General features: G+C 41.2%; 1 protein-coding gene across 1 annotated transcript in view; it reads right to left on the bottom strand.

Annotated features, from left to right (window-relative positions):
- Nucleotides 1-3,111: 3,111 nt before the first annotated feature.
- The window catches only part of HS6ST3 (heparan sulfate 6-O-sulfotransferase 3), a 277,422-nt gene continuing 260,920 nt past the window's right edge, over nucleotides 3,112-19,613 (bottom strand). The window contains exon 2 of the mRNA XM_056500481.1: nucleotides 3,112-8,771. Within this exon, the coding sequence (XP_056356456.1) occupies nucleotides 8,066-8,771 (706 nt within the window). The 3' untranslated portion in view covers nucleotides 3,112-8,065. The remainder of the gene's footprint in view (nucleotides 8,772-19,613) is intronic.

Here is a 19,613-nt window from a genome sequence, read left to right as displayed (position 1 = left end):
CACTGGCTGCCAGCTGACCTCTACTTATGTGAAAGGAGTCTCACTCAATGTGTGTCACAGTGAAATGGTGAGCTGCTTACCCAGCAGAAAAATTCCTGCAGTAGCTTCCTCGTCTGAGAAGGGCAGCCCTTATGTCCTCTCACTGCTGCACATTTACATCACTCTGGGCTCCTACGGGATGGTGAGATTTATAGGTCATTGACTTACTTCCATAGTATCTAATCTCACTTGCTCATGTTCTGAATTTTATTCAGAATGTGAGCAGCATACTCACAAATTTCTTAGGAAATGTTGAAACATGTCACACCTTGGATAGCATCTAGAGGTAAGACAGAAATAAATGTGAATGAAATCTTAAAAATCCCAGCCTTTCTCCAGCCATATGTAATATTGACCAGCAATGCTGAGTCTCACTTTTGCTTTTAACTGTGACATAAATTGCACATAACAGCACAATATTCTGATGCACTTCTTGAAATGTGACCATGTATGTGGGAAAAAAATTATCTGTCTCCTGGTGGCAAAATCAATTTTTCCTTTGGCTATATAGTAGTATTTATCAGCAATAAAGACATTTATTTCACTTATCATCTTGCTGCTCCTGCTTTATAACTCCTTTCACTAAAGTGCAGACCCAGAAACAAAGCAACATTCATTTTCCTCCTCCATCTCTCATACTACCCTGCAGCACATGTAATTTTGTGCTCAGAACTGGTGAGGATGATGGACTTGCAGTTTGCAGATCACTTGTCCCAAGTGATGTCCCCAAATGCTACAAACACAGCGAGAGAAGTTTGGGTTCCTAACCATGACTCTGAAGGAGAGACACTGTTGGTTGGAGATCTGCAAGGATCTGGGACATCTGCACAGGGTTTGCAGATATGACAAAGCCTCTGTTCTGAGAGCTGTGTCCTTCTGGAGCAGCAGCTGGAGGTCAGATGGGTAACTTCAGGGCACCATAAGCACCACTGGATTATTCTGTTCAGCAGCTGTATTGCTCCCCAGAAGTATGAACTCCCCATGCCGTCCTGCCTTCCCTGCCAGGGTCCAGCCTGCTTCTGGGGGTTTGGTTGACATCTGTCTCCCAGGAACTAAGTCAGTTTCACACCAAGAGCCAAGCAAGCAGTGAGATACCACCACCACAATTTAGAGACATCTGGAGATTACAAACCTTTTTCTTGTAATCCAACCCTTTTGTTTCCTCAAAGTGATACGAGTGGCAGGAAAATGGATACCTGCAGTGGAGATTTCATTGGTGACACTGAAAGGGGCTGCAAAACATTATCTAACACAATCCTGTTGCAAGGCATATGTATAATTGTACATTTTTTTTCCCTAATTATTAATTCACAGCCTTTCTCCTCATCCACTGTGCGGGTCATCTTTTCATAAAAGGAGATCAGGTTGGTCAGACAGGACCTGCCTTTCACAAACCCATGCTGGCTGGGCTTCATGCCTTGGTTGTCCTTGACCTCCCTGGCACTGAGGTCAGGCTGACAGGTCTGTAATCCTTCTTCCAGCCCTCCTTACAGATGGATGTCACAGTTGTCCACCTCCAGTCCAATGGGGCCTCCCTGGTTAGTCAGGACTGCAGATAAATGATGGAAAGTGGCTCAGTGAGTCCATCTGCAGCTTCCTCAGAACACTTGGGTGGATCCCATCCAGACCCACACACCTGTGTATCTAAGAGTGTAGCAGGTTGCTGACCCTTTACCCTTGGATGAACCTTCTGTTCCTGGTCCCTGTCTCAACTCAAGGGGCTGGCTATCCTGAAAACAACTGGTCTTAAGTACCTCAGCCTTTCCTCATCCTTTGTCACTGTTTTCACCTACATCCAATAAAGGATGGAGATTCTCCTTAGCCCTCCTTTTACTGATGATGCATTTAGAGAAACCTTTTTTTTGTATTTGATGGCAGTACCCAGCTTAGGTTCTAGCTAGGCTCTTACCCTTCTAATTTTCTCCCTGTGTAACCTCACAATATCCTTGTAGTCCTCCTGAGTCACCTCCCTTTTTTTCTAAAGGTCTCTACCCCAAGTTCCAGTCAAAGCTCTCTGTTCAGATAGGCTGGGGTTCTTCCCTTCTTTCAGTATGTGGGATCATCTTTCAGTACATGGGGACAGTCTGCTCCTGTGCCTTTAGAACTTCCTTCCTGAAGAATGTCCAGCTTCCCTGGACTCCTCTGCCTTTCAGGGCTGTTTCCCAAGGGACTGTGTCAACCAGGCTCCTGAACAGCCCGAAGTCTGCCCTCCTGACTCAGGGTAACAGCTCTGTTGACTCACATCTTACTTGTTCAAGAACTGAAAGCTCTATCATCTTGTGATTGCTGTTCCCAAGACTGTCTCCAGCCATCCCATCACCCACCAGTCCTTCTCTGTTCCCAAACAGCAGGTCCAGTGATGCCTTGGCTGGGCCACTCACCAGCCACATCAGGAAGTTCTCTTCTACACGCTCCAGGAACTTGCTTCCTCTCCACTGCACTGTATTTCCAGCAGACATCTGGTAAGTTCAAGTCCTCCCTAAGACCAAGCAGTAATAATTGGGAGTCTTCCCCCAGCTGCTTATGGAATACTTTACCTGCTCTTCAGCCTGGTTGGCTGGTTGGTAACAAACCCCCTCCAGTATATTTGCCTTGCTTGTTCCTGCTGATTTCTTACTCGTAAACCCTTCTTACTTCTTTCCCGTGATTCTTACTCATAAACACCCCTTTCATCACCATCAACAAACTCTGGAGAGTCAGAACCCTCCCCACCATACAGGGCTACCACACAGCTTCTGTGTAGGCAGACTTCAAGAGCAAACCAGCAGTATGAGGCTGACAGTGCAGCAACAGACTTCAACTTCCCATTATTCCCCACAGAGCTCAGGAGATTATCCTGACAGTCTGGACTGCTCCTCAGTGCTGTTGGAGCAGAAATGAAGTTCAATTGGAAGCAAAAGATTTGGTATTGGACCCTAACATAATTAAATAATAAGTTATAGCAATATGATTTTCCTCTATGTACATTTTGTTAAAAACACACTGTACATTTTTACTGTGACTTGAAACATTTTCAATCATTTTTATGGCTATGTAGATAAGATAGAATCTTTAGTGTTTCAAAAACACAATCAATGTTTATTTGTTCTCATAAGTAATTCATGAACCCAACAATATTCAACAAAACTTCATTTTTAACAGATCTCTTAATGAGCATCATTTTACAGAAAATCACCAACAAATAAATATATGAAAACGATTGCTTTTGACATCACAATGGTTAAATACATTAAATAATTCATTAAATTGTGCTTTACGTCAATGAAAACCCCTAGGTCTACAAACTATCTTTTAAATGGGAATGGAAGTATATATGATTACTCACAATACAACCTCTCAGTAGCAGAATTCACAAACATTATTGCACATAAACAGAAGGAAAATTCCTAAAGAATAAAATAATTTACAGCCTATTAATTTATTCTTTCATCTTAAATATGGCAACTGATGGGAATTCTTTATTTTTTTTGTCTCTTCCAACATTTATTTGAAATCACAGAGCTAGTGATACGTCCAAGAAGAAAGCCAAGGACATTGCAGGCTATGGAACCCATTTCCATCCACAAATTGTAGACAAAGGAAGTATTACAGAAACTAAACTGAAGGAAGTGTTACAGTGAAAATTAGGTCTCTTTTTTGAGTGTGGGTTTTTGGTTTTTTTTACCCGCACATAGGGAGGATACAGCCATCAACTCCAGCTGAATGACTTTATTGTGATTGTTCATCTTGCACATATTCCCCACCAGTCTGGAAACAAAGATAATCCTTAACCCAGCCAAAAAAAAAAAAAAAAAAAAAAAAAAGAATTCCATATGTATCAGGAGAACAGCAACAGAGGGAAGAAAAAGTGAGATATAACTGATAACTCATAACTGATACAAGAGTGCAGGTGGGAAACAAGATCCCACTAGGGCAGAAGGAAGCATGTGCTAACAAGAAGCCCAACTTAAGAAACCTCCTGATTTAGTCATAGATGTCAAATCCAAAACATCTCCAGACAGAAAGGTGACGTGATGTGCCATTTGGTTTGATGAGTATGATACAGTTATGTTTTGTTCTGTATTTCTGTTTTTAGTGAACAGCAAGTAACTGCTGCATATTGGGCAGAATCCCTAGCAAGGTTGTGACAGCCTCACTATTGTCACAACAGCAGTGGAAAATACCTAACATTAGAAACAGTGGGTTTTTTCTTTCTTGATGGTGAAAAAGGTTTTTACTGTCAGCACTGATGAGTGGGGAAGAGAGGACAAATTTTCATTCCTTAATAAGGCCATAAGGCCATACGGTGAATGCTTGGACTAGACATCAAATTATCAGGAACAAGTTCTAATGACACTGCATGTTTCTCTGTCCACTCCAAGCCTGCAGTGAATTATAACTGGAAAAGGCAGTGCTGGGAATGTGATGGGAGAGATTAGCAAGTACATCTCCATTACAAAAGAATGAGATTTGTTTCAGCACCACAGCAGCAGAAGCCAAATTGCCTTGTTTAAGCAACAAAATAATGCCAGGAAGATGGACAGAAATCCTATAGCATTGTTGCTCATGATGCTTTAGAGAGAAACATGCTGCTCCCTGATCTTACATGGGCCAGTGTAATATTGGTGAAGTTTATGCTGTCAGAGCAATGAAAACCTGGAATAATAATAGAGATATGAAGCAGGACCTTTCTTTTGCTTTTGCATTACATTATTTCAGGCACAGGCCTGTGTCTTAGAAGTAGCCTGAAGGTGTTTCCAAACTGCTTTATTTGTCATGTGTAAGGAAACTCTGCTAAGAGAAGCAGGATTGTTGGTGCAGTGAGTTTGCTGGATCTGCAGCTGGAGCTGGGGAAGGAGGTGCCAGATCCTTCAGTCCCAGGGCTCTGGGGAAGGTCTTGGCTGCTAACTGCCCACCCCTCCCAAAAAAAATCCAAAACAACAAAAGCAACAAAGCTACTCCTGCACAACCAGGGCTCTTGCACAGGCTCCAGAAGAAAGAAAAAAAAAAAATCCAACAAACCAGCTTCAATTTTAATGAAATCCCAAGTGTTAAGGCAAATCCCATTAACATAGATGCCACAGCACATTAACAGCTCTTCAGGACCCTAATCTTGACTCCTGGGAAATGACTGATGAAAAAGGTTAGGCATCACATTAAGATGTTGCCAAACTATTCAAGCTAATGTAAACCACCTAAAACCAGCTTCAGTTTTCCTCATTAGGCTTTGTTTTGTATGAGGCAGAAGGAACAGTCTGGAGAACAGTTGGTGTGCTTAGACAGCTGAAACTGATACTTACAGTCACTGGTGAGGCTGCAGGGAAGTATTTCTGAGCACTGCCTCCTCTCCCTTGAAAAGAAAACACTGCATTTTCTAAATGAAAAATGCTGTCCCAGTTGTGAGCAGCATGGAGAGGTGGCCGGCTGAGCAAAGAGGCATGTGAGGAAGGGACAGCTTTTTCTTGCACTTAGGAGGAAGAGGAAAGGATGCCCTACAGAACAAAAGATGAGTTGGAATTTACCTTACTTCCTTGCTTACCTTGCTCCTTTAATGTGAATTTGGCCTTGCATCTTTCCTTCCACATGGCTGGCTTCTCCCCTGCCCTTCAGCGTCTCCCCAGCACCCCGAGCTCCCTATGCTCATGGAAACAAGAAGTACACCTGCAAATCCTGGAGACTGAGCATCAGGTGCCAAAAGCATCCTTCCCCTCTGGTGCTGTGTGGTCTCCAGCAAGATGTGGCAATGGGAGCAGGAATGGGGAGGTGGAACAGCTCCCACCATCCCTGTGTCACCGACCAGAAAGCTCCTTCTATCCACAGGCCAGCCCAGCCTAAAGCCCTGGTGCCAGCAGCTGGATGTCAGATCACTGTGAATTACCTGCACTGTGCTGAAGGTGCAGTAGTGCCAGAGAGCCTTAGCTCTTCGTGGACTCACTGTCCTGCAGCCAGGACACCCAGAGTGAGCTTCAGTCCCCAGCTGCAAAGATTTCAATTGAAGTCTCAGGAGGTTGGTGTCCATACGGGAGGGAGGTGTCTGAGCCTCTTCCAGGTGATGGGATCCAAGCAGCACCATCCAGGAGCCCAGGTGCTTACTCTTCCCTAAGGCAGACATCCTGTGCTCAGACAGGAAAACAACAATCTTCCTTTTCTCTTCTGAATGCAGAGGTGGGAGAAGATGCACGTGAACCACGAGTGGAAAAGGTATTAGGGACCAAAACCCACCACTACTCACCCCAAATTAACATATTGACAATCAGACGTAAAGCAGCATATTGTTAATGAACTACATTGATAATGAGGCATCATCCTGGTAGCCCTCTTCACTTCTTAATGCTATTATGATATTTCATGTTCAATGTTTTATTGTATGCATTAACTCTCAGCAGGATCATTAGACTGTATTTTTGATATTCTGCATAGATAAGTAGCAATAGCATTGTCAGAAGAAAAGAAGATACAGCATGCACCAAAAAAAAATCAAACTTGGAAATGAAGGGACAAATTTTCAAATTGAGCTTCTTTTTTTCTGCAACACCTTATTTTTTTCAACCAACTCGATAGAAACCTTGAATTTTGAGAACAAGCGAGAAATGTGCATCCACATCAGGTACTCCAATATTTCTAATTAGCAAATCTGTAAGGTAAAAGCCATTCATGCATGCAATAATATACTTTCAGCATCTTGATTTAGCAGCCACATTGAGGCACTTAGAGAAATTTCCTCCTAATGCTTTACATTTATGCCAGAAGAAGAAGGAAAAAAACTCTCTCAGAAGATCTATGGTGCACAGGACCGTCTTTTTTAAATTTCACTATTACAAATGGAACAACATAAAATTTCAGAATAAACAGATGCAGTTTAGCCACAAGAATGGAACACGTGGAGGAAGAACCCATTGAATGTTTTTCTAGACAAGGAAGAAAAACAGATACAGATCTCTCATCATGAAAACAATAAATTTACAAAGAATCCTCATATAGAGTAATAAATATCAAGACTTTCTACATATCCATTATGTATCCAATAAAAATGAAAGCTGATTTTTTTTTCTAGCCACTACTGTAGTTAGAGAGAAAACCAATTTAAACTGTATGCACTCAGCATCAATGTATTTTAACAGACAATATAATAAACCTGCCCACCTTCACAGACAATGTATCTCCAGGCTTTTACAGCAAATCTGGAAAATGTCACGCTAATATTTAAGTTTTTCCTTCTCTCTCTTTCCTCTTCCCTGGAGTTTGCTTGACCCCTTTTGTGAATGTGAAGGCAGATTTCGTTGCCCTCGGCCAGATAATCTCTGTGATATGTGCTCAGCTGCCATGTGGACCTCATTTCTCAAAGCTTGCCTTTGCCACACACACTCAGAAATGGTTCCTACCTGGCTGGGTTTGGTACTCTCAGCACCTGCAGGGAAACAAGCCAACCCCTCCACCACCTCACCTATAATGGATCTCTGACTGCTGGCCTTTGGAACAGAGCAAGAAGTGCCCCTCTCCAACATATCCTATGTCTTTTTTAACCACCTATCAAATTCTTCCCTTCATCAAAACACAGCATGGAGAAGTCTGAAGGAATTTGAATGTGTGCACCTTCTCCATTTCATTCTCTAGAAAGTTATGCACTACGGTTGCAATGAACAATACGAAATAAACCAGCTCTCGTGTCACAAAGGAACCAAGCCAGGTATTTTTCCCCAATTTATCTCTCATGTCTGCACAAGTTTCAGTAGCTCAGATTGTGCAGGGTACATCTGTTAATGCAAAGAATCACTCTCTCTTCAACCCATCCTCATAGCTTAAGCCTTTGAAGGAAGTCCTTTCTGACAGGAATCTTGTTCTACTGCCATTTAATAACATTAATCAATACCTATTGAGAAAAAAATACATTCTCACTGGCAGAAACCAAGAAAAACTGAGACAAGGAGGGGGAGTTGTCAGACGAGGTCTCATTTACCAAAGCAGTAGTCTCCCTTGGCTAATTCCCAGGTAGCCACGTTGCACAAACAATCTGATCCTCTCATTGGCTTGGCAGGGTGGAGGAGCATCACCACCTTGCAACCTGACTATTGTAATCTTCAGTAACAGCTGCTTCTGCTGCCTCTCCCCTGGGCCACTGGCGAGCTCTCTGCTCCCGCAGCAGCCGCCGCTCCTCTCGCCTCTTTAGCCGGTTCTGCTGGTGCTCCTCTTGCTTGGAGTACTGGAAGCGCTGCAGGAACAGGTCCTTAGCGTATTCATACAGCTGCACGTCCAAGAAGTTCAGCTCCTCTATCCTTCGCCGCACATCCTCGCCGATGTCCACGTTGGAGGCCCGGGTGACGTTGAACTGGGTGAACGGGGAGATGAATTTCAGGTTGAAGGTCCTCTCAAAGAGATACTGTGTTTTCCTCTGAAACTCCGTCAGGCCGAAGAAGGCCATGTTCTTCAGGTTGCTCTTGGCGCTCTGGAGCAGGATCACGTTTCTCTCGCTCTCGTTCATGAAAGTCAGGTTGTAGCAGCCCACCAGGCTGAGGTCGGCCAGCATGCGCACCTGGCGGTTGCTGGCCAGGTTGTAGCTGCAATCCATGAATTCCTGCAAGCTGACTCCAGCCCAGTCGTCTCCCTCGTAGCAGGTGGGCAGCTCGTCGGGCGTCGGGCTCCTTCCGTCGCACATGTGCAGCGAGGTTTTCCACGTCGCGCCCCGCTGGACGTGCTTCCATTCGCTCAGGTACCGTGACACTGGGTCCCTCAGCATGGTGATGTAATAGAAATTCCTGAAACATAATTAAACACAGTTTTAAGATTGTGGTAGGTTTTCCCATCTATTCTCCAATAAAACTTCTACCCAACACTGGCACCACACCCTTCATTTTTTCCAGTGCAATGTAGGCACTTCTGGTGACTCCTTCTGAGACAGTAAAATCTTCATAAATACTGTGAATAAAATACAAGGTAAATTGGGAGAGAGAGAGAGAGATATGACAGGAAATAAGCAGTTATCAGAGAAACAGAATTACTTTGACCTATCAAGTGTTCAGTGATAGCTACTTTATATAGAAACCAATTAACTGAAGTGTGCTCCCCTCCACATTGAAGTATTAACCACCAGCAATATCAGAAGCTGTGTGAAAAGTGATTGAAATAATCCTGCCACTTCTCTTCTGGAATGAGACACGCACGTCTCACAAGATGCTCAGGATGATAATCCCTACAGCACTTGGGCACAACCTAAGAAAAGCATAAGCACTTCCATGTGGATGATGCAAGTGCTAAAAAATAACACCATGTGTAAGACTGCCATGAGCCCCCTACTTAAGAAAAACCCTATCATTAAGTGGGTTGGAGTGAAGATAATAAGAGACCAAAATCCATTCATATGACTTAATTTTAGACAAGTGCTTGATTGAAGTTAGTTATAATAATGTAGCACAAAAGCATTTGTTGGTGTAAAGAGTATTATTATTCAACCTCACCTGTCAGGCATACAAAAGAAACACCAAGATATATTGATTTGAAATAGAGAAAATAACTACAGAACTCACATTGTCAGTTCAACTTTTTGCTATTAAATTCAGCTTTATGTCTTATTTATGGCAATCTGAAAGGGACTGCAATTAAATATGCATCAAGGAGGCTTCCACAGATTGAGGTTTTTTTTACTGAGGGATGTTTTACTCAATAATAACTCATCTGAATTATAAGGTGATATCATAAACACAAAGCAAAACTGAAATACTTATGATTTCTCTCAGCTAGAATAATAAGCAGAAGAAGATTCATGACTAAAATTAACACATGATCTGGTACAAAAATAGGCTCGTGAGTTTGCGTGACTCATCTTACTGCAAACTACACATTAATAAATCATGAGTCCTAGCATTTCTTAAGAGAAGTCTGATCTCAGTACTTTTTCTTCAGCCTGGAGAAGGATGAAGAGAGTAAGCACGAAGAGTAAGCAGGAAGCAGAGAAGGATGAAGGAAGTAAGCAGGAAGCAAGCTTGCTGAAGACAAGCTACCCTGTGAACAAACCAACATTTTGGAAGCATTATCTCATGCAAGAGCCAACTCCAGTAAAATGAAAAATCTCAAAATTTTTAACAACCTCCAAGACAATTATTTTGCTTTTTCAGGTATCACCCACTTCCTGCCACTAAAGAATTACCATTTCCATGAACCTCAGGTTAACCATAAAAATATTTATTTCACCACACACTGCTAAATATGCAGATCTATTTCCCAGTGCAGGCAAAGCAAAGGGAAACAGGTCTGAATGCTTCATTCTTATTCATTCTGAATTTTCCACCTACAGGACCTATAATATATTTTCCAGAATAAGGTTATGAGACCAAACTATGGACTATGTTCTGCTTCAGGGTAATATTCTGTGCTACTATCTAATGGAAACAGCTGTTTCAAGACTTATTCCACAGCAGAAGCTTTACAGGTGTAAGGATTTAAACAAGGGAGTGTCATGGCTGTATTTTCACTATCACTTGACCTAGAAGCCAAAATTTCTGTCAGCATCAGATGATACTTTGAAGGGTGATATTTCCAGAACCATTTGGAGCTTGGGTCTTCTGACTGCTCACATTTGGCCAAACTGCACGTCAACTGTTTGGTTCCCTTCAGTTACACTGTGTAAGTACACAACTCATATCAATAGGGAACTCAAGAACCACACAACCCTAACAAATAGACAGGTATTTCTAAAATATCTCTTCTTCTGAGCAGGAAGTACCAGAAATCCTTCTGTGTGCTCTGCAGGATAGTTCCACATGAAAAAGCAGTCTTTGAACACTTCAGGCACAGCTTTCTCTGCTCAGATTGGATGTTCATCTTGTCTTGGCTCTACATTGCATACATGAAAGCACATTAAGAACTTCTTTCCATTTTACAGGGAAATAAGGGGACACATTTCATAACTGCTGTGCAGATAAAACAGCCCAACTCTCAAACATCCATCAACTTTGAGCATAAGAAGCTGTTGTTGCAATATCCAGCAGGCACTGATGGGGTTGTGACCAAAAATGGCTGAAACTCCAAGGGAGCAGAGATGAAAAAAAGTGGACAAAGACTCAGAGGCAGTAGCAAACATCTACATTAACAAAGATGGGATGTTGGCTTAGTCCTTGTATTGCTGCACCTCCTCACTTCAGGTAATTTTGGATGTTAATATGTGGTAACAGATTTTGAAGTTGCTCTTGACAGTTTATTTATACCTCTAATAATAGTTCTGTCTTTCCTCACTCATCTCCAGCAGTCCTAGTCAGGTATGACTCAGAGCAACAATTAACAAAAACACCTCCTTTGCATCAATCATTTCCATTTCATCCCTGGGTATGTAAATGTGTTTGATGTGCAATAAACAGGAATACAAAGCAAATGCATGGAAATGAGAACAGCACATCTTTGTATAACATCTGCAGCTCCCTTTCTGCATACCAGGCCAGAACTTTGCAAGCCTGCTGCTGCTCCTCCTTGTGACTGCCTGGCTTCTGCAGCTGTTTTCACTGCCCAGATAAATCTGGGTTTAAATCTGCAGCTTCCAGAGAATTGCCTTTTTGTGTTATCCACTGAATGACTTCTTCATCTGGCAGACAACCTTTAACAGCAGCTTGACACACATTTACTTTTTGAGGGGCTGGTAACTTGTGCCACATTCACAGTTCACAGCCTTCTGGTTAAACTTTTGGCTGTGACCCCCTGTCACCCTTTTTAATCAGTCTGAGGTTGGAAGACCTTAAGATTCCTTCCACCTAATCCTGGACACTGTGCAGATGACATTGTTACATGCTACTCCTGGACTGGAGGGATGCTGCACTGAAGTTGTGCACAAAGTTTTTTTCAGGGAAAAGGGTGTCACGTCTCTGGAATAATGATATAAGTAAACACATGAAGGCCATGAACATTTGTTTTGTTTGAAAAATTATATAAATCATAAAATTATCTTAGGAAATTGTTTTCAAAATGCTTTCAAATGTTGATGTTTATGAAATAATTATAGGAGCATTTTGGAGCCCTCAGTGCCTCATATACAAGCATTCAATCACACCGGGAATAGCTGAGGAATCAGCTCATAATAAAGACAAGAAGCAAGTTAAAAATACAAAACAGGATATGGTCTTTCTTCACTTCAGCAAAACAGCATAAAGTTATCTAAATACTGGATATGCTTGAGCCACTCTGAATACAGATGTGCACTTGTTCTCATTGGTGTAAATGACCCTCTTGCACCTCCCACGCTCCCACTTACAGCTGTGTTGAGCTCCATGGCTACCCACTGTGGGAAATACTGAGCTAAGAATTAAGAAGTGACTTCTGTTACCCTGTTTGTCAAAGCAAATTCATCACAGATTTCTTGGCTTCATTTTTATGGACTCCCATCTTTAATTACTGAAACTACTGCCACAGACACCCTCAGTGCTTAAAGGCCAGCCAAAAATAATATGCTGGCATGCCAGGGAGAAGATATTTTACAGAAAATATTCCAAATTAATTAAGAGCCATACAAGTTATATCTATAGAATATGATTTATGCAATCAACATATCATAACAGCTATATCATATCTATATCAGCATGTGTGTGTGTAAAAACTCACACTGAAATCTGGCCATAACCTGTGTCAATGATAAATAATAGTAGAAAAATGATAGTAGATGCACAAGTTGTGTGTTTGCCAATGTGTCTTGTGACTGTCTCTATAAACACATGGACATGCAGTAACAATCTAGATTCCATTTCAAACACCAGCCCACTAGTTGCAGTGTTAGCTCCTCCTGAAAGAAAACTTTATGCACTTTCCCAGATTAAGCAATCTCTTTTTGAGCATTATTTACTGAAACTAATGGATTATTGAAGTTGTCACTATGGGGCAGTTGATTTTTTGGACAAAGGATGGTCACAGCAAGGGCATGATGATCCATGCAAGGGCTCAAACAACTACCAGTGTGGGCTGCACGCTACTATTTACACTAGAATTATTAAGTACTTGGTAATTCCTAAGGCTCTAGTCCTACTTGCATGAAATCCAATCTCTTCATTAGCATTAGACAAAGAAAACCTTTAATTAAAAGAACAGATAAAATGAGCTTCTAGTTGTAACCTAAGAACATGTATTTCTTCCACATTATAAGGTATTTTAATATAAATACTCTAATCTTACATTAATCCTTCAATAGCATTGCTCTGGTTTAGAAATTAATTTCAGAGGAGCAGAGTCTGCTATAAGCAGAGGTGATCCCCAAACAGGGCATTTTGCCTCTTCTATCACCATGGAACAGATGTCCCAGCTGAGGGAGATTTACTAAATGTGTGAAGGATCACTGCACACTGAGAACAGAAACATCCTATAGGGCCTCCTGGGGAAGAAGGATGAATGGCATCTTCATAAAAGGAGAACAGTGTGCTCATGGCAGTGGATGCAGAGACAGAAGAGTATTTGAGCTGGAGTAAAAGAGTCACCAGAGAATATTTGGAAAACACTAGCAGGCAGAAGAAATAAAATCCAAAGTGACTGAAAAAATCCAGGTGCATCGTAAAACTATCCACATTCTGGTTCTTCTGGGTAGAAAGGAAAATAAAAGCTCTGGTCAAGTTCATGTCCCAAGTGGAGATAAGAAATTAGTTTTAATTGTGGAAGTGAGTGTGCTCCTGAGAAAAGGTCTGAAATATTCACCAAAAGCCATCCTGTCATCACGCTTCTTCTGCAAACTAAGGTGGTGGCAAGATGAAGGCTTGAGAAGGATCAGCATTATGTGAACAAAAGTCTTATACTTCCCAGAAGTCCAGATTCTCACAGGCAGTAACATTTAGCCCACAATCAATAATCTCTCTTTGGGCAATGTATTGTCAGTATGGGTAATAGTGAAAGGAAGAGAGTGAACAAATAAAACAAAAGTATAATGTAGCACATGTACAATTAAGGAATAAGAACATGCAATAGGAATGATGGGGGAAGGCAGAAAGCAAAGAAACAATGTCAGGCTGATCTGAATAGGTCAAAGTCACCCTAGTGAAATGCAGATGTATCAGCTCGAGGCTGGCAGCATTTCTGTGCAGTGTCTCTGCATCCATGGTGTGTTTAACTTACAGATAAACTGCCCAAAATAACAAGAACAGACTGTATACTTATCCAGAACAATGGCACAGTAACAAAAACCTATGAAACAGTGCACTAAATATATGCATGTCCATCTGCCTGCAGGAAACATCATACAGCTTATCCAGCAAGGCAGACAGATAAACCCTAGCTACCCCACAAACTTTTGCAAAGATGATGCAGCAGGAGCACACAGGATTCTTAAGCTTAGTGTCTGTCACAGGATGCTAGACACTGTGATAGAACGGTTTTCTAAGAAATCCTTTACATAAGTTTGTGACCTTAATACTATTATCTGTCCTTTCAGGTTTTCATGGGTTTTTTACAAGACTGTTACTGAAAGAACAGCCACCACATTTAAAATGTGAAGTTTATCTACTCTTACCACACACATCACCTGCTCAGCATGTAGCAAAAGCATTTAATTGGCTGTTTTCTCAGAGGATCTGAGCACTCACGACTTCTGCAGTTTTTATCTGGGATGATGAGCACTTTACTTAAAACAGTGACTGTAATATTATATAGACACTCCACATTGAAGGAGAACTTAGCAGAGTTAAATAAAAGAAAAATAATTTTAAAAAAACTTTAGTTTTGAGGTATAAAACTACAAAATTTCAGATGTCTCATTATTCCTTTGAGATTTTGTCCCATGGCTGTGAATCCAACCAGAATAAAAACTTGCCATTGCTTCCTATTTCTGCCACAAGTCTCTGTTGGTTAAACTTACCCTTTCCATTACCCCAGTGGCATAAAGAGCAGCTAAATCCATATGACATGCCTGCTCAGAGAAGGGACTGGATGCTGCTTTCAGGGTAGGATATATAATTGCAGTGGTCTGCATATGAGCTGTGCTATATTGAGGCAGGCTCTGGCCCCAGCAGGAGCTGCCAGCACAGCCAGTGGTGTGGGTCTGGCCATGGCAGGGGCCACATCTGGCATGAGCTGCATCCCTTTAGAGGCTCCTTTTGCATCACACCGTGTACCTTGGCCACAGAGGGAGCTTTACTGCTCACCTGGAGGTGTCTGTGTTGCACAGGTGTCTCTATCTGCAAGGTGAGCCTGCACTTGGAGCCAAAGGGTCCTTGCCTGAAGGGATGTATTCACAAAACACGAAGTTCAGGCCAACATCAAAAACTAACCACTATCAACATTTTCTAATGAGGGAGAAATAACCACAGAGAACCTCCATTTCACAACTCTTTGTACCTACAATACATCTGCCAGTCATGGTATAACATCTCTTTCTAAACATGCTTATAGGAGCTAGAACATTCCCCAAAGTAAAACAAAGTTTTAAAGCAAGTTCTGCATTGTTGTACACAAATCTCCAATCCAGCAGTTAGAAAAGCAGTCCATTATAATTCTGTGGTCCTTGCTGATGTACCAGTATATCAATGTGACAGAGGGAGGGCTGGGAGTCAGACAGCTGGGATTGTATTTCTGGTTCTGGAAAGAAAAGGCGGGTGCTTGGGAAGTTATTTGTGATGACACAGACTGTTACAGGCAAGAAAAATGTGGTGATTGGGCATTGGGAAGGACTTAAGAAATGTGAAACCTTATATTTCCTTGCATGTTAGGAAGAATACTCCCTGTCACCAACTTCAGTTTCTTTTACAGTAATTCACTGCTTTCATCACAAAACTCCCAATTTTTCTGTTTAGATGTTGCAAACCCTTTTTTCTTTAAAAATATCCTCTGAAATATCAGATTAAATTCGGTATCAATGCCATCAGAAAAACCTCAGGAAAGCTTTATAGCACTGTTTTATTTATTTTTTGCATAGTTGTTGATCAGAAGATTTGTGTCCTACACCTGATTAAAGAATGACAGATGACAAGGAGGGTCTTTAGACATCACTCACTCTTTGACATCAAACAACTTTAACAGTAGTGATTTAGGGTAATCCAGAAGGGTAGAAGAAAGGGAGTGAACCTTTGGCAGCACAAATGCTATGCACACAACATTAGGAATTTTTCCACCTAAAGAGTCCAATTTTCCTTGATGTGAAGCTAGAACAAATTCAATAATAGCACAGAGCTATGCAAAGATATGAGAAGAATGAGATATTAGGTAAGCTATTTTAACATAGTACTGGTTCATAGATTCATATAATACAGAAAAAAGATGAATTTCAAAATCCAGCACTACATCTGTACTGAAAACAATGGTAAAAACCACATTTGTGGAGAGTAATTTTTTTTTCCTAAATACTTCAGGATTGAAGACAACTGGCCTCAGACTATGCAAAATGACAATTTTTTTTTAAAATGTTGTCTGCTTTTAGAGTTGGGACATGTGATTTTGTACTTTTTACAAGTAATGAATAATGACAATAATAATCACATTCTTGACATATCACATTGCCACATGCCCGTCAAAATTATCCTTGAAAATGTATCTTGGGACCTACTGCTGCAAAAGGATAGTGGGAGAGCTGAGAATGTTTTTCTTGACATAGGAGAATATAAATTTGTGAGGACACAGATTTTAATGATGTATTTCAAAGCTGTGTCTAAGACATCAGATGGAGATCAGTGGCCTTTCAGCACCTGAGAAGAGGCCAATGAGAAGATAAAGTAAAGCTTTTCACTCTTGTGGGACAATAGACATAAACTGAAAAAGGTGAGAATAAAAGGAAAACAATTTTCATTATGAGAATAATTAAGCATTGGAAAGTTTTGTCAGCAGCAGCTCTGCATTCTTCACCCTTGGAGATTTTGAAGATCCAACTGGACAGAGCTCTGAGTAACCCCATCTCTGCTCAGGGGTGGCCCTGCTCTGAGCAGGGGGCTGGATTTCTCCTGAAGTCACTTCCCACCCCTGGGGCTCTGGGATTCTGAATGACAGTGGAAAGTCTGCTGTCACCAAATGTACAGTCGTGCCAGACAACACATCAAACAAGAACCAACTCAGCAACTAAATTATCCCTGTTCTCCATTGTTCTGTCCCGGCCACCCTATGAACAGTACAGAGGATTTTCAGTCTCTTTTAAGAGATTGTGGGATTTTTAAATATGATTTTTACTGGGGCTATAAGACTCCAAATCAGTACACCCTGAATTATTGAGCAACTTCATGAGTATTTATTTCAATGGCACATTATTCAATATAGAGTCTCCAGAAATTGGAGAAGACAGTGCAGCTGCTACACATCCCTAATGAAATTAATTCTGTTCACAGGTATCAAGTCTGGATCTTGAGCAGCTCCTAGTTTAATGAAATTATGTAGTTGCCCCTGGTTTTGATCCCAGTATTTTAAAAAATGCACATGATCAGCATATGAATATGTGTAAGCTCTCTGAGCTAATATAGGTTTTTCCTGTGTGTTGCCTTCAGAAATTAGGCATAAATTTTCAAACACAGAGCATGAAGTTGGGCATTTTACTCTATATTTAAACATGTAGGTAAGCTCAGCCTGGCTGGCAGTGAAGAAAATAGAGAGTAGTATGAGCAGATATGAAGAAATTTGTTGATTTACTTGGGAAAAAAAGCTCTTAAGAGACATCACAGTGCCCTATCTACCCTGCCAGCACAGATAACAGCACTCAATTATCTCTTTCCTAAAGCATCCTAGCCCCTTTTGAAATATCCTTTTCATGCCATTGCTCCTACTGAAAACATCTTGTGAGGGTTGCTTCTTACAGTTAGGAACACAAGTCTTATTCCCAAACAAAACCTGGTGTTGGTCTATTTGGATCCAGTTGTTCTTGAGTTAACACTGCAAATACATCAAGGAGATTTATAAATGTAACATCAGAGAAGGAGAAATAGCATTTAGGCTGAAGATCAGAGAGCTCTCAACTTTCAATTTACAAAGCTGAACTACTTTTTATTGCCTCCTCTGATAAGAAAGTTGTAAGTGACCAAACTTAGTCCCCCAAACCCTTGGGTCATGTTTATATCCCTTCACTGAGCTTTCCAACATCTCAGCTTTTCATGCTAGCTTTTGATAGGGGCTTAGAAAATTAAGGAGCTCCTGAGATTTGTTCCAGGTTTTGATCATATAGCAGTCCTTTCCTGGCATTTGAATTTGCACAACTTCAAATTTCACTAATATGTGGCTAGAATTGAGCAAATTTCCCACGAGGCTTTAGAGATGCATTGCACAATAAACATTTCTTACCTCCACTGGCAATGTGTTCTCTGACACACCCTCACATTGCATTTAGGTGTTTTATGGGGTGACATGACTCTGGAAACTCATACTCACTGGGTCACTGGCTCAGATGGTCCCTGCCCATGCCATGGTCTTTAGGTCCCTTCCAACCCAAACCATTCTGTTAATATGGACTCCCCATTCTGGCTGGTAAGCACTCAGTTGATAGAAGATAGCTGTTTCTGCCAGCTCAAAACATGCACTTTGCACTACCAAACTTCATTTCCCCAATTTTTATGAAATCCTCAAGGTCATTAAGCAAACTCCATTAACATACTTAAGCTTTTAGTGCCAACATCATTAATGGAAACATGAAATAGGGTCAGAGTTAAGACTAGCCCTGTGGAAATTCATGGATTACTTTCCTTTAAATTCCTCTTTCAGCACACCCTGTTTTGTTACCAGCTTCTTGCTCACCAGAAAATTTTTATGCTCAGCCTCACACTTTCTGCCTTGTATAATAACTTTGCAGATGCTGGTCTATCAAATACTTTATTGAAGGTAAATTTCCATTCTGCTATCAGAGATGGATGCTGGATATTTACATGTCACAGCCCAGAGGCTGGTGGCCCCAGCTTTGGTGCATGTGAGAGCACAGAGGTTGGTTAAAGACGGGGAAATGACAATTTGTTTCAGAGTGAAGTGGTCTGGAATAGAAATAGATGGTATAGATGAGGTGATTTGATGGAAAAACAAACAAGCTTGATACAAATTGTAAATCATTTCTTGATGAGACAAAAATCCAACAAGGTTCCCTCCAGTGATTTTTGTTCTTTGCCTAAATTATATCAAGCTCAGTTGTTCTAAGTATTCCTTAAATTGCTGAAAGGAGTGAAGTAGCAAGAACCTTGCTGAAAGACATAAAAATACAAAATGCAATAATAATTCAAACAATGAGAATTGCATTGTTCTATCAAGCACATGCATAAAACACCTTGTACCTCTTAGAGAAACAGGGTGTGAGCACACACAGGAGGAAATATTATTCAAAAGCAATAGCTGTGCAGTGTCTTATAAGATTCTTTAAAGATATGCAAGGCATTTGTGCAGGTAGAATTCAAAATCTTTTGTGGGCAGGACTGGCAAAGGAGGGATGCATTGCTCACACCACCCCCATTCTATCTCATCACTATTGTGCACAGTTGTGTCTCAAAATAACTTGGTAAATCTGAGTTGCACATGTCCTCTCTACTCAAAATTGTTGTTTCTTTTTTCTCTGCCTTTGCTATGCCACTGCACAGAAGGAACATGAAATAAGGGGGCATTTGCACTACTACCCATCTCCTCCCTGAGCTGCCCCCAGTCCCAGCCTGGGAAGGAAGTTCTGAACTTGCCCTTCTCAGGAGGATGTTACAAGT

Source organism: Oenanthe melanoleuca, chromosome 1 (assembly GCF_029582105.1).
Source record: "Oenanthe melanoleuca isolate GR-GAL-2019-014 chromosome 1, OMel1.0, whole genome shotgun sequence".
NCBI classification, from domain to species: domain Eukaryota; kingdom Metazoa; phylum Chordata; class Aves; order Passeriformes; family Muscicapidae; genus Oenanthe; species Oenanthe melanoleuca.
The sequence above is the reverse complement of the archived record's forward strand: the minus strand, read 5'-3'. Positions and strand labels throughout refer to the sequence as shown.